This window comes from Natrix helvetica (assembly GCF_964273705.1).
Source record: "Natrix helvetica genome assembly, chromosome: 8".
Classification (NCBI taxonomy): Eukaryota; Metazoa; Chordata; class Lepidosauria; order Squamata; family Natricidae; genus Natrix; species Natrix helvetica.
Window position 1 is genome coordinate 17,242,817 of NC_138559.1, and position 14,499 is coordinate 17,257,315.

The window sequence follows — 14,499 nt, forward strand, 5'->3', positions numbered from 1 at the left end:
GCTGATATTACAAGTGTTTCTATTTTAGATGTTCTCGAATGTTGAAAATAAGCAAGCAAAACAAGTGTGAGATGTTTTCCTCTTATAACGTTTTTTTTAACACATGCACACACCCGCCCAAGCAAGTTCTTGCCAAAGTGGGGTGGAAAAAAATAATAATTGAAGAACGATCCCAATTAGCACAAGTATTTCACAAAAGCCCTCCCCAAAAAGGAGAATCAGTTTTCCAATTTTTTTTGGGGGGGGGAGGGGGCAACCACCTATTCATGTTGCTGATTTTGTATTCTAGTTTATTAAACACCTTAAACACTGTACAGATAGTATTCTACGCCAATTGGAAAGAGAGAAAGAGAGCTGTTCTTTTTGTTATTTCTGTTACCGCAGCCTGTTCTTGCAGGTGCTTCATTTTGACTTGCCAGGATTTGGTGGGTGTTTTTGGTTTTTTTAAAAAAAACTAATCCTGAGTGCTAAATTAGCACATATTTCATTGCCATTCAATTGTGCTTGTTTGTGTTTCTTTAACCGGGTGAGCAAAGAACTGGGCAGGAAAAGACATAAGTTTATACTGTAAACAACTTTTCTTCTTAGAGAGGGGGGGGGGGAAGGCGAACCTTTGATCCACAATTTGAAATCCTGCAAAGTGATCCCCCCCCCCCCCAAATCACATTCCCAGATTTAGATGGGGGCGGGGGGAAAGACGATGATGTCATGCCGAAGGGCCGAAGGCGATTGGTGCAGACACGCCTTCTCTGAACCAATCCGTAGGCAGGCGGCCGACGGGAGGCGCGCTCGCGCTCTCTCCGTCTTGCCTCTCCGCGAGGCTTCGGGTTGCCCCGAGCAACCGCCAATCCGATCCGACCGTGAAGAAGCAAGACCAGCGTTTATTGGCTCTCCCGGGAGATATGCCGTTCAGAGCGTTCCCCGGATTGGTTAAGGTTGCACGCTTTCGGAAGGCAAGGAGTTTGGGGTGGGGGGTAGGTAGGCCGTCACGCGTGGGAGGCCTCCGCTCGTTTATTTTTACCGTTTTATTTTTATTGATGTTGTTTCGGTCTCGTGGCCGGATCCTTAACTAACAAAAAAATTGTTTTTAGTTTGCTTTAAAGGCAGGCAGGAATTCCACCGGGGAAGCTTCGACCAGGATGGTCTCTGCCTGCTAGATTTACAATGGTGGTTCCTTCAAACCTTGTCCTTTAATCCTCTTTGGGCCGCTGGGGCCGCTTTGACTGGGGAGGGGAGGGGAGGAGAGGGAGAAATGGGAGCGTTCCCCCTTTAATGGCCATGATTAAAAGCAGGAAGAGGCACGGATTCCAAACGTTGGATACACCAGATCAGCCAGCTGCCTTTTGTGCATTGCCATGTTGTGTGCCCCAAGTCATTAGGAGCTCTGGGCTGGCTTGGCAGTTGGGCATTAAAGACCAAGAGTAGGTAAATACTACTGGTATTACACATAGGCTAAGTATAGTCTCAATGAAATGCATCACCCCAAGGAGAGAGTTAATTGCCTGTTTCTCAACCGCTGCCAGAACAAGGGAAGCATTGCTGGTGGTGATGAGAATAAGAACCAGAGTTAGAATATTAGTACTGCCCCAAGTTATTAGAAGCTCTGGGCTGGCTTGGCCGTTGGGCATTAAAGACTCCGACTAAGAGGAGGTAAATACTTTGGATCAGATTGAATTGATGGCAGGTTAAGGGCTCAGGGATAGGATCCTGTTTTGAAGCAAGTTTTGGGCAGCAAAGAAGGGAAACGAAGCAATCAGCTCATCGTGAGTTGTTTGAGCAAAATCAAAAAATACTGGAAGGAACTTCTTTTGCTTGCCTGAAAATCTAGAAGTCTGATGTTAAAAGTAAAGGTTGTTTATCGGGTTTAACGGAAAGACCAAGCCGTCTGGCTTTTGAATTCCTCTTCTGTGATCGAAAGCAGGCACTAGAGGACTCCCATTGATTACAAAGAACTTGCCAAAAGAATTTTGCATTTGTGAAGCTTGTCCTGGGTCTTATCAAAAAGGCAATAAGAGGCATCTGGGCAACAGGAAAATGAAATTAAAATCTGAAAGTAAATGGCTCTTTATCCCCAGGCATGAAAAACAACAACAACCAGCTATAAAAACTTAAGTATTTAAGCTGGAAAAAGAAGTCTCAAAAAGAATGCTTGCTCACCTTATTAGGTTAGAGGAAATGCTTTGACACTAAGGTTTGTTTGCAAAGGGAATGTGCTTCCATGTTGTATTAGTCATAGAATCCCCCCCCCCCCCAATTAGACACAGAGAGTGCCTTGCTTTTCTAGGAGTCTGTTGCATCTTAAAAAGGAAACTTCAGTTATAACTGCTTGATAAACTTTATGCTTCAGCTCTTTTCTTGTTTTGAATCGCTCATCATGAGTTGTTCGAGCAAAATCAAAAATACTTCTTTTGCTTGCCTGAAAATCTAGAAGTCTGACGTTAAAAGTGAAGGTTGTTTATTGGGTTTAACTGAAAGACCAAGCCCTCTGGCTTTTGAATTCCCGTTCTGTGATCGGAAGCAGGCACTAGAGGATTCCCATTGTTTACAAAGACTTGACAAATGAATTTTGCATTTGAGAAGTGTTTCCCGTTTAATGGCCATGATTAAAAGCAGGAAGAAGCACTGATTTAAAATGTAGAGGATACACCAGATCAGCCAGCTGTCTTTTGGTACACTACCATGTAGTGTGAATGCAACAATCCTTGTTTAGTCTTACGCTGTACAGTGCATTGTGAAGATTCAGAAGATTTATTTGGGAATCATGCATAAGATAACATGTGAGAATACAACCATTGGGCTGCTTTTTCCTCCCGATGAGTAGAGCTGGGCTGCAAAAATCCACATGAACAGACCATGTGGTCTTTGCTGCCATCTAATAATTAGCAGATTTTTGCAACAGACAATTTCCCCTTATAACCATTCATTGAAAGTGACTGTTTAAAGTTAAGTGGCTCTGAAAAAAAGCAACTTATGACTGTTTTTCACACTTATGACCATTGGAGCATCCCTATGGTTAAATTCAGAGGCTTAGCAACTGGCATGTATTTATGATGATTGCAGTGTCACCTTCTGACAAGCAAAATTAATGGGGAAGCCATAGTAACCATGTTACTCACTTAATAACTGCAGTGATTCACTTAACAGACAGACTGGTTGTAAAATGGAGCAAAACTCACTTAACTGTCTTGCTCAGCAACAGACGTTTTTGGGCTCAATTGTGGTGGTACGTTGATGATTGTCTGTACTTCTTCCTGTCTTTCAGCCACGATGTATTACCTGGTTTTGATTAACCTTGTTTCACAGGCCTGGGAGAATTTTATGTGCGTGAACCATCTATGCGACCCAGTGCTTCCTGGAGGAAGGGGGAATAGTAGCACAGCACCTAAGTAAATGAAGCAACAAAGAAGAGTGGCATCTATTGGTTTATTTCCCTCCATGGTTGCTATGCAGCTTGGGAAACAGGGTTGTTGGTATAGATCAGGGGTGTCCAAACTTGGGAACTTTTAAGACTTGTGGACTTCAACTCCCAGAATTCCCCAGCCAGCATGGCTGGCTGGGGAATTCTGGGAGTTGAAGTCCACAAGTCTTAAAGTTCCCAAGTTTGGACACCCCTGGTATAGATGGAAAAAGAAGTGACAATTTAAATACCTTAAATAAAAATAACCAGTTTATGAAGCTTTCTTGAACTTTTCTTGACTTTTCAGAGAAAAGTATGACTGGTACAATACTTGGAGTTGGGCCTGGAGTATTCATCTTGGCTGTGGTGTGGGTCTTGACTTTATTGCTGTGCCTGTTGTTATCCAGAGCTTCTGGACTTGCTAGGTAAGATCTCTAATACTGGCAAAATAAATGGATGGGAAGCTGCTCTTCGAATGAATTTCAGACCAAGCTTAAGAACACATGAGATTTTTGTGCAAATGCTGGCGATTCTTAACCTGAATTGTCCTAACATATAATACAAATGAGGTGTCAACAAAGAGAGACTTTTCATGGTGATGAGCGCTGGTAACCTGAGCAGCAATGAGGTGGTTTTTTTTTTTTATTGGATCATTCAACTCTCTGGAGTGTTAGCTCTGTAAATTTCCTAATGTTGATCCATGATCGTGTTTACCTGTCAGGGCAGTAGCTCTTAGATATGCAGAGTATGAGCCAGTCCCCCCAGGAAGCCTCCCCAGCATTTCTTCTGCCCATTCACCAGGTTCTGTTTCTTTCCACTGTTGAACGTAATTTCTGTGCTCTTAAGTTGGCTGTAGCAAAATGCTGCGATGAAAGACTGCCTGGCCCTAACAATGAAATTTTACACAGCCTGCCTCACTGCAGTTGCAGGTTTCTGGACCAGTGGAATGGCCCCACTTGATCATGTTAACTATTGACCTGCTGACCTGTGTACAAAGGTGATTCAATCCTTTCAACAGAATCCTTTCTCTTATTGGGCACCTGCTGTTTCTCATTAATGCTCCTGTTGTCCTCTGTGAATTGTCTTCATTGTATCTGGCATTGTTTCTTTGTGTTAGTGTCACATGTGAAGCTTTCTTTGAAGTAGCAAAGCTTTTATACAATTTCAAACATCTTTGCTCTATGCTATAGCTATATAGCAAACTCCACTTTCTATTTTTCCCCTCATTCTGACTTGCTAGTGAATTGTTCTCTGAATATCTGGAGAGGATATTTCAATGAGAGTATAAAGCCTTTAATAATCAGTTGTTCAGTAATAGGTCAATTTTTCTCAAGTGAATGGAGCATTCTGACATTGCTTATACATATTTAGCATTTCAGTAACAGCCAAAGTAGAGCTGTTTATGGTAGCTGTAAGTATTTCATAGACTCATAGTATACAAGGTTAGGAAGTAGTTGAATTAACTACTTCTTGTAATGCTGAAGGTGACGACTAAAATTTAAAGAACCACAGTGTTCCTTTTTTAAAACCAGAGGTTTAATGCACATCATTTTAATATTGTTTAGATGAAAGCATAAGCAATTTTTGAACAAAAATTGTACTTTGTTGTCAAAAAAGAATGAGATTCTGCAAGAGTCTATTGAAAGGTACTCTGAAAAGTTGCATGAAATGAAAATTGACAGATATGTTCTTACTTAATATAAAACATGGCAATTCATTTTCTAGATTACCCTGAAATAAAGACAGCTCCTCCCCAAATCAATTCAGAGTTGCAAATTTCAGTAATTGATTAGAAGCATAATAAATATGAGAATGTATAATTAAATGTTAAATTACCATCTTATACTTTGATGCCAGGCACTTCCTGTGCCTTCTTCCTTTTCCTTTCTTGGACTTGATGGCCCTTGTCCTGCTTTCTAATGTAATTTTAGGGTTCATAGAAGGTGTTATGTCATGGCTGGAAGGGGGGAAAAGGGAAACCCCAGAGTTTACCTTTTTTATCAATAGAAGTAAAGACTTACAGGAATCCCTTGATTTACAATCTTTCATTTAGTGACTCAAAGTTCAACAGCACCGAAAAAAGATGACTTATGTCTAGTTTTCAAACTTATTACCGTTGCAGCCTCCCCATGGTCAACGTGATCAAAATGTGAGTGTTTGACAACTGTCTTATACACTATATTGCCCAAAGTATTCGCTCACCCATCCAAATAATCAGAATCAGGTGTTCCAATCACTTCCATGGCCACAGGTGTATAAAATCAAGCACCTAGGCATGCAGGCTGTTTTTACAAACATTTGTGAAAGGATGGGTTGCTCTTAGGAGCTCAGTGAATTCCAGCGTGGAACTGTGATAGGATGCCACCTGTGCAACAAATCCAGTCGTGAAATTTCCTCGCTCCTAAATATTCCACAGTCAACTGCCAGCTGTATTATAAGAATGTGGAAGTGTTTGGGAACGACAGCAACTCAGCCACGAAGTGGTAGGCCACCTAAACTCGTCCAACATCAGTGTGTGACCTCACAAATGTGCTTCTGGAAGAATGGTCAAAAATTCCCATCAACACACTCCTGAACCTTGTGGACAGCCTTCCCAGAAGAGTTGCAGCTGTTACAGCTGCAAAGGGCGGACCAACGTCATATTGGACCCTATGGATTAGGAATGGGATGTCACAGTAAGTTCCTATGCGAGGAAAGGCAGGTGAGCGAATACTTTTGGCAATATAGCATATTTATAAACGGTTGCAATGTTCTGGGGTCCTGTGATCATCATTGTAACCTTCCCAGATGGCTTCCAACAAGGGAAGCCAGATTCACTTAATAACCTCATGATTCCACTTAACTGCAGTGATTTGCTCATCTGCAGCAAAAAGGTCATAACATGGGACAAAATGCACTTAACAACTGCCTTGCTTGACAGTGGAAATGTTGAGCTTAGTTGTCGTAGGTCGAAGACTACCTGTACGTCTAATGTTTGGCTTACGAGCAAGAACTAATGTAGATTACATACAAGTTAGAGATGCTAGTATTCAAATACTGTGATGATTTCTGCATTGACTTTCTATTTCTCTAGGTTTTCAGTCATTCCGGTTTTCTTTGCGGCTGTGATCATCACTTTAACCTTGTTGCTTTTTCCTCGAGCTGGGAAGTTTCCAGCACCAGTTGCAGAGGTCAAGGTAAAAGCATCTGCAAATCCACGTGTTCTGTCTCAGCTGTTGGTGAAACGAGACAAACGCAGTCTTGGAGCGGATGGAGTACACGGGCTAAGTAGAGTCTCAATGAAATGCATCACCCCAAGCAGAGAGTTAATTGCCTGTTTCTCAACCGCTGCCAGAACAAGGGAAGCGTTGCTGGAGGTGATGACAATAAGAACCAGAGTTAGAATATTAGTACTGCCCCAAGTTATTAGAAGCTCTGGGCTGGCTTGGCCGTTGGGCATTAAAGACTCCGACTAAGAGGAGGTAAATACTTTGGATCAGATTGAATTGATGGCAGGTTAAGGGCTCAGGGATAGGATCCTGTTTTGAAGCAAGTTTTGGGCAGCAAAGAAGGGAAACGAAGCAATCAGCTCATCATGAGTTGTTTGAGCAAAATCAAAAAATACTGGAAGGAACTTCTTTTGCTTGCCTGAAAATCTAGAAGTCTGATGTTAAAAGTAAAGGTTGTTTATCGGGTTTAACGGAAAGACCAAGCCGTCTGGCTTTTGAATTCTCGTTCTGTGATCAGAAGCAGGTACTAGAGGACTCCCATTGATTACAAAGAACTTGCCAAAAGAATTTTGCATTTGTGAAGCTTGTGCTGGGTCTTATCTAAAGAAGTCAAAAAGGAAATAAGAAGTATCTGGGCAACAGGAAAATGAAATTAAAATCTGAAAGTAAATGGCTCTTTATCCCCAGGCATGAAAAAAAAACACCCAGCTATAAAAACTTAAGTATTTAAGCTGGAAAAAGAAGTCTCAAAAAGAATGCTTGCTCACCTTATTAGGTTAGAGGAAATGCTTTGACACTAAGGTTTGTTTGCAAAGGGAATGTGCTTCCATGTTGTATTAGTCATAGAATCCCCCCCCCCCCCCCAATTAGACACAGAGAGTGCCTTGCTTTTCTAGGAGTCTGTTGCATCTTAAAAAGGAAGCTTCAGTTATAACTGCTTGTTAAACTTTATGCTTCAGCTCTTTTCTTGTTTGGATGAAAAGATTCTTCAACAGGGCCACACAATTACATTTGCCTGCTGAAGCTTTGATTTGGATTCATACTATTTCCTGCTTCCTGTCTCCTGAAATTCTATTCCATCTGCCTTGCAAATCTGGTGCGGGTCAGACTAATAACGACTAATGACTTTGCATTATTTTTACTTACTAATAGTTGCCACTCCGTTGAATATTGTCTCTGAATATAAAATTTTCATTAGCCGCTATGGCTGCTGTTTATTATTAGGGTCAGCCAATATAGGTTTCGCTTGAACTTCTTTAAAGACAGTGCTCTTTGCTATAATTTGCATCAAGTTATGAAAATTACCCTTCATGAATTCTATTTTTTTCATAGCACTTCCAAGCCAGCGCTATTCCTTTTATGGGACTCTCCCATATCTGCCACTACTTAATGACTTGCCTCTCATAGTCTCAGACAACTAATCCTACAATTAAATAGGGCAGCGGTGGAAAACTCAAGGCCCTTGGGGCCACCCTGGTAACAGTGAGGAACCGCCCCCCGGTGCCTCTGCCGGTGAAATTGGCCCTCCGGAGCTCTGTTTTCACTGGCAGAGGGTTGCAGGAGACCTCTACAGCCGGAAACAGAGCTCGAGAGCCTGTTTTCACTGGCATAGCACTCAGGCTGCCACAGGCACCCCTGACATGAGTGACATAGAGCAGGCCATGCCCCCTCTGGCCACACCCACACTCGCCCCCCCCCAAGGTCAAACACAACCCTCAATGAAATCGAGTTTGACACTCCTGAAATAGGAAAATGGATTAGTTTTTCTTAAAAAAACACCTTCCACATTGAAAAATTGTTAACCGACTGTGCTTCAGATTTTTTTTAAAAAAATATTTTTTAAATCTAGAAATAAGACCCATCTTTCTTTTTAAAAAAAGTTCCATAATTAATGGCAGTAAAAGCAATGTTACCTAGTCAGAGTGTGACATATCCACAAGTAAACCACCCAAATTCAGAGAGCGCTAAGGATTTCATTTGGACCTTAATTGTGATGAACATAACTTATCTTCTTTGATCTCAGGAGCTGGTTCTTATTCCTCTATGTGCAGACCCTTGGCTTCTGCTTTTACCTTCTTAGAGAGCATCCTAACCCCCTCCCCATATTTTCTTTAGTGCCGTGTATAGTTCTACCTTTTTCCAATAAATCTCACTTTTACTAATTTAGCTGATGCTTCCAGCAGATTTCGCCAATAATCAAATACTCTCTAGGCTTTTACCTGCTGCTGCATTAACCCTCCAAAGCAGTCTGAATTTTTATTAAGAGCTGTGTGTGTCTCTCTTCTCAGATCAACTTTAGAGGCAATTGATTCCTGTTTCTCAGAGATTTCCCAGACCGAATTCTTTAAATTCTATACTCATTCTGAAGCTCTTCTGTCCTTCTCTCCTGGATGATGGGAGTGCTGTGCTTCTTGCAGGGCTGCTGCCTGCCCATGTTCCTGCACAGCTGTGCCATCAGCACGCTTGTGCAACACAGACAGTTGCCTTAGCTGGAGTTACGGTACCTTCTGAAGGACTTTTTATCCAGCCCCTCAATTTAAGGAACAGCCAATGCTGCCCTTCTCCACAAGGGAGGTCAATGTCATTTCCGAAGGAAAAGCATCTGTAGTAATTCCATGAATCTGTTTAGTTTTGTTTAGATTGTTCCATGTTTCCTAAGTCTAGCAGTGGCAAACAATACACACCCATCAAGTCTGATAATTTTTTTTTGGGGGGGGGGGGGCGCTCAGTGCCGAAAAGGTTCTCCATCACTGGGCTAGAAATAAGAATAAATCTACCCTTCATGCCTCTCCTCGATTTTCAGAACCAGGAATAGCAATGGAAAGCGGGCACCAGAATATGGGGATTGAGAGAGAGGGCAGTGCTATAGAAGAGTCATTTGGGGTATCTTTAGAGTTAATTTCAGCAGGAGGTTAAGCACAATAGAATATCGATAATGCCTGCACACAGTTTTCAGCACCCACAATGTGCTAATTGGCTAATTAAAAAGTAAAGCTTGTTGAATGAGCAAACATATCACACACAGGAGGTTTGTCCTGTAGCCAAGAGAGGTCAAACTTGCATTAATCTTGTTTTGTAAAACTTCACTGACAACACAGAGGATCATGGAGGCCCAGGAGCTGAAGAGCTGATTTGTGCATTCTCTCTTTGTTGCGGGTAAGGGCAAACTGGATCTTACACTCTACGTTTCCTATTCGGAGCATGAACTGGTGTGTTTGTATGTCTTTTGTGTGCAGACAAAAGTTTTTAATCCCTTTTATTCCCCTCTGCCCTGCCTCGTAAATACATCATAAGGGGATGAATGGTTAAGAAATATAAAATATAAATAAATTCCGTATCGTAGATAGATTGACCATAGTTACTGCCAAAGTTCTGAGTGACCAGGCTAGGCCAGACGGAGTGAAAGGTAGCTAGAACACAAGACACATGCCTGAATTCAAGTCTATATTGGAGTCTGAAATTATTTTCACCTTGGATATTTCCTTGGGTTTTTCAAATTCATTTTTGCGTATTTGTTCTTTTTCTTTCTAACTCCGTAGGAAGCGCGAAAGAAATTATATAAAGAAACTCAAAAATCCCACCTATTAGGCGCATAAACCTTCCCCCAAACCCATGAGACTGATTTTAATATTAGGAGGCCAAGCAAAACGTCGTTGGGAAACTGGAGCCAGAAGAGGTCCTGCTTGCACAGGGGTGGCCAACTATGACAAGTTTACCACCTGTGGACCTTCAACTCCCTGATTTCCTGCTGGCTCAGGAATTCTGGGAGTTGAAGTCCACAGGTCACAACGTTGCCATTGTTGTCCATCTTGGTGCTTGGGGGTTCCTGGTAGGATATGATTGGCGAGAATAAGACAATGCAGGTTTGATAGGTTTTTGCCCATATCCAGAAAGGCTCTTCTGTTCATAGCATTTCTCTATTTTGCTTATTTATGTGCTGCATTTCATTTGTGTTTTAGTAACTAATTTGAAAAAAAAATACAATTAAGTATAATCAAAGCAATGCAAAAAAATATAAAATCACCCTATTAAAAAAAAAATTAGTCACTAAAAGTAGATTTAGGCACCAAGGATTTAAAAGTCTGGGAGAATAAGACCACCACTACCACCCCTGCTCAGAAAGGCTAGTGTAATAATATCAAGTAAGCCTCCCCAAAGTGAAGGAGCCATAAAGGAATCAGAATAGAGCTGGAAGGGACCTTGGAGGTCTTCTAGTCCAGCCCCCTGCTCAAGCATACCATTTCAGATAAGCAACTGCCCAGTCTCTTCTTAAAAACCTCCAGTGCACCCACAACTCCTGAAGGCAACTTCTGTTCCACTGAAGTTTAATTGTTCTCCCTGTTAGGAAGTTTCTCCTTAATTCCAGATTGGTTCTCTTTGATTTGTTTCCAGCCATTGTTTCTTCTCCTGCCCTCTGGTGCTTTGGAAAATAATTTGAGCCCCTCTTCTTTGTGGCAGCCCCTCAAATACTGGTATCCTGCTAACCCTTGGTCCTTCTTTTCTCTAGTCTAGCCAAACCAAAATCCTGTAACCGTTATTCATATGTTTTAGTCTGAAGACCTTTAATCATTTTAGTTGCTGTTCTTCGCACAGCCCTGCTCTTAGCCTCCAAGCAACTCATCTCAGTTGTCAGGAAAATAGGCAGGGAGCTTTAGTACCTGCCAAGACTGATGCAACACATGGCAGTCTTTCAACTTAATGACCTCTAATGGGATGAAGAGATCTCCAGCCACAGTTGTGACTTACGATATTATGTTCTCAGATTGTAGACACCTTCTTCATTGGCCGTCTCATCCTGCTCTTCGCTTTAACCGCGGTTTTCCTGGGATGCCTGTTTTTGCTTCTGACTCACCATTTTCTGCAACCGGTGTATGCCAAACCTTTGAGATCCAGCACTTAGAATAATTGGCTGCGAGTCCTTGACGGTACTTTGGCCCCAAGAGCATTTCCCATTCCAGTGACTGAAGACACAAGATACAGTTCTATGGATCAGAATGCATTGTTCACAAATACAGAATTTGTATAAGACGGTACCTTGGGTTTCCTTCAAGTTTCAGATACAGTAGAATGAGTACAACCAAATGTATCGTGAATATTAAGTTTGTTCCCCCCCCTTTGTGTTCTAACTTTGGTTAATTGAAAATGTATTTGTACGAAGATGTGTTTGTATAACAGTTCAGATAATGCTGATTCAATCCCATAAAGCATGTGTTGCAGTATTGGTAACTGCCCATTTGCCAGAAGACTCTATTAAACAAATAAAAATGCATTCACGTGAAATGATTGAACGTCAATCTGGTTTGTAACCAGATTGTTTTCCTCCAGGCTCTGTATGGTGAAACTTCACTTGTGAATTTCTTTTTAGTACTTTCTGTATTTATTGGATTTAATTTAATGAATCCCCCAGGGCTTATTTATTGTCTACTCCGCCTGTGTAATACAGGTGAGAGATGCTAATGAATCCCTTTGAGAGGTCTCTCGGCCAAATTGTTCCAGGAGGATAAAACTGAAACAGATCATTTTTCTTCACCAACAGATGATCAGTGTTGCTAAATCATAGTTGAGCAACCAATATCATATATTTGTTCCGATGGTTACATCTAACAGATTTGTTTGGCGGAGAGAATGTTCAGCTCTCTGTCTGCCCTGATACACAAAGAAGAAAGTAGTGCCTTAACGGTGATGTCAGGTAACAGCCATCTAACTTTTTGTGAGATGCAGTGTTTCTCAACCGTGGCAACTTTAAGACGCGTGGACTTCAACTCAGAGTGGGCTGGGGAATTCTGGGACTTGAAGTCCACACATCTTAAAGCTGCCAAGGTTGAGAAACACTGCTCTACTGGATTCTGGACTTCACATGTTAGCATGCCTTGCATGAATGCATTTCTAAAATTCCATTCATGTTAATTGCAATTATTCTCCATGAATGAGATGTACAGGACTTTATATAGTCTAATGTTATCCATATGTTTTGGACCAATTCTCATAATCCCTAACCAGCATAAGCCACCCAGTATTAAAGACGTAAACAGATTGAAATCAGTGGACTGAGGCATAACTCTATTTTTAACATTAAATATTAAAATTAAATGTGCTGCCTTCCCATTAAAAATACTCAGTTAGGTAAAATAATAATAATTAATAATAATAATAATAATTTTTTTCTACAAAAAACCACCCTACTTGGAACAGCTTATATCCTCCGACGTTACCTTAACAGTTCCTAGGTCCTTGGTTAGGACTCGAGCTGTTGAGCTACCAACCAGCCCCAAAGGCTGTGAATCTCACCAAAGATTAACATAATAATAATAATAATAATGTAATACAAAACATAAAAATACATTGGCAAGGGGGAAAATGCCCTGTATTTATCAGACTACAACATGTGTCACATAATTTTAGAGTCCTGATCATAAGGTCTCTAGATCTGTTGAACTATAGATTGTAGAAGCCAAACGTAGCAAATCCTATGTTATTATTCAACTTGTTTATGTTATTATGGATGTTTAATTGATTTTGTGGATCATTACTTATCATGAATGTTTTTAATTGTTGATTTATAATTAGGATTATAAATCAGGAGCCATTGAGACATTAGATGGTACACAAATGGAATGCAATTAAATGAATTTCATATATTTACATCATGAATCTGCAAAATTGTGGAATTATATCAGCCTTAATGGTGGCTCAGTGTTTCTGGCACTGTCTGTATAGGTTTGTTACCATTGTATGCCGCTGTGCATTATATTTCAGGCACAGATTAGATCTCTTTCTCAATATTCTACTTACTTCTCCAGGGTCTCTACTTGTGCTTTGATCCTCTTGTTCGCTCATCCCCCTCAGGCAATTTCAGTGTCCCTTTTGGTGATATTAATCACAGAATGATTTTAACATGGAGTAAAGCGAACAAACTTGAAATTGGGAAAAGGCCTCATCTACCTTTCTTCCCTTAATGAAAGAGGGATGGGAGATGGTCAATCTTTCTAACAAGATTATAGATAAGATTTCCTAACTTCATTAGAAACTTGCCCTGGGAATGAATAATAATAATAATAATAAAAACCTGAAAGGATAATTTTAAAATAGCTGAACCTTCTTTTTAACAAGAGAAATAAGTGGGAAAGTAATTGGCCAACGAAGGAATACTTAAAAACCCAGCAGGGATAGCTTCCTGAAATAGATTAGTGGTGCTTCCATATCACATATTAATTGGCATCAGATGACTTGGAAAGCCATAAAAACCCAAGTGGGCGGAGTGGCGTCAAGGCATCACAAATTCTGGAGATCCTGGTTCATCTAATTTCATTTTTAACAATATTTTTACAGACCAACATGGCAGCGTTCCTACAAAACTGCTTCCATTTCTACAGAATAAAAAATTTAAAACTCGGTGTTTTGATGTTCCAACAAGCTTTAATGTTGCATTTTTTAAGGTTTATTTTTCTACTTTTCCCATTTAAGGATAATCTCTTTGCATGCTCTATTGAAGCGAATAACTTCTTGTAATGTGCTTCCTCATCTTTGAACGCTCTTCTTTTCTGATGTTATATCGAATGTTTTAAATTCTCCCTTGACTATTAACTTGCTGATTTAATTGGCTTGTATGCTACAAGCCTCAAATATTTGGAGGGGATGAATTCCTTATAATTGCTTATTGTTTGATTGTTCTGTATACTGTTAAGTCTCAAGTATTATTTCATCAATTGTATTATTGATTTAAATTACTCATTAATAAATATCAATTGTCTAATTTTATTTATTTGTATCCTGCCTTTATTATTTTTACAAATAACCCAAATGAAAGCAGGTATTGAACTCGCAGCCTCCTGCTTTCTAGCCTGGTGCCTTAACCGCTGGACTAGACCAAGCTGGCTCTCAATTATGTTTTCA

General features: G+C 40.5%; 1 protein-coding gene across 1 annotated transcript; it reads left to right on the forward strand.

Moving 5' to 3' along the window:
• Positions 1–827: 827 nt before the first annotated feature.
• TMEM218 (transmembrane protein 218) lies at positions 828–14,364 on the forward strand. Its single transcript, XM_081961427.1, has 4 exons — positions 828–1,650; positions 3,705–3,822; positions 6,471–6,573; positions 11,369–14,364. The coding sequence occupies exons 2-4, from the start codon at positions 3,713–3,715 to the stop codon at positions 11,504–11,506; spliced, it is 351 nt and encodes a 116-aa protein (XP_081817553.1). The 5' UTR covers positions 828–1,650; positions 3,705–3,712; the 3' UTR covers positions 11,507–14,364.
• The last annotated feature ends 135 nt before the right edge of the window (positions 14,365–14,499 follow it).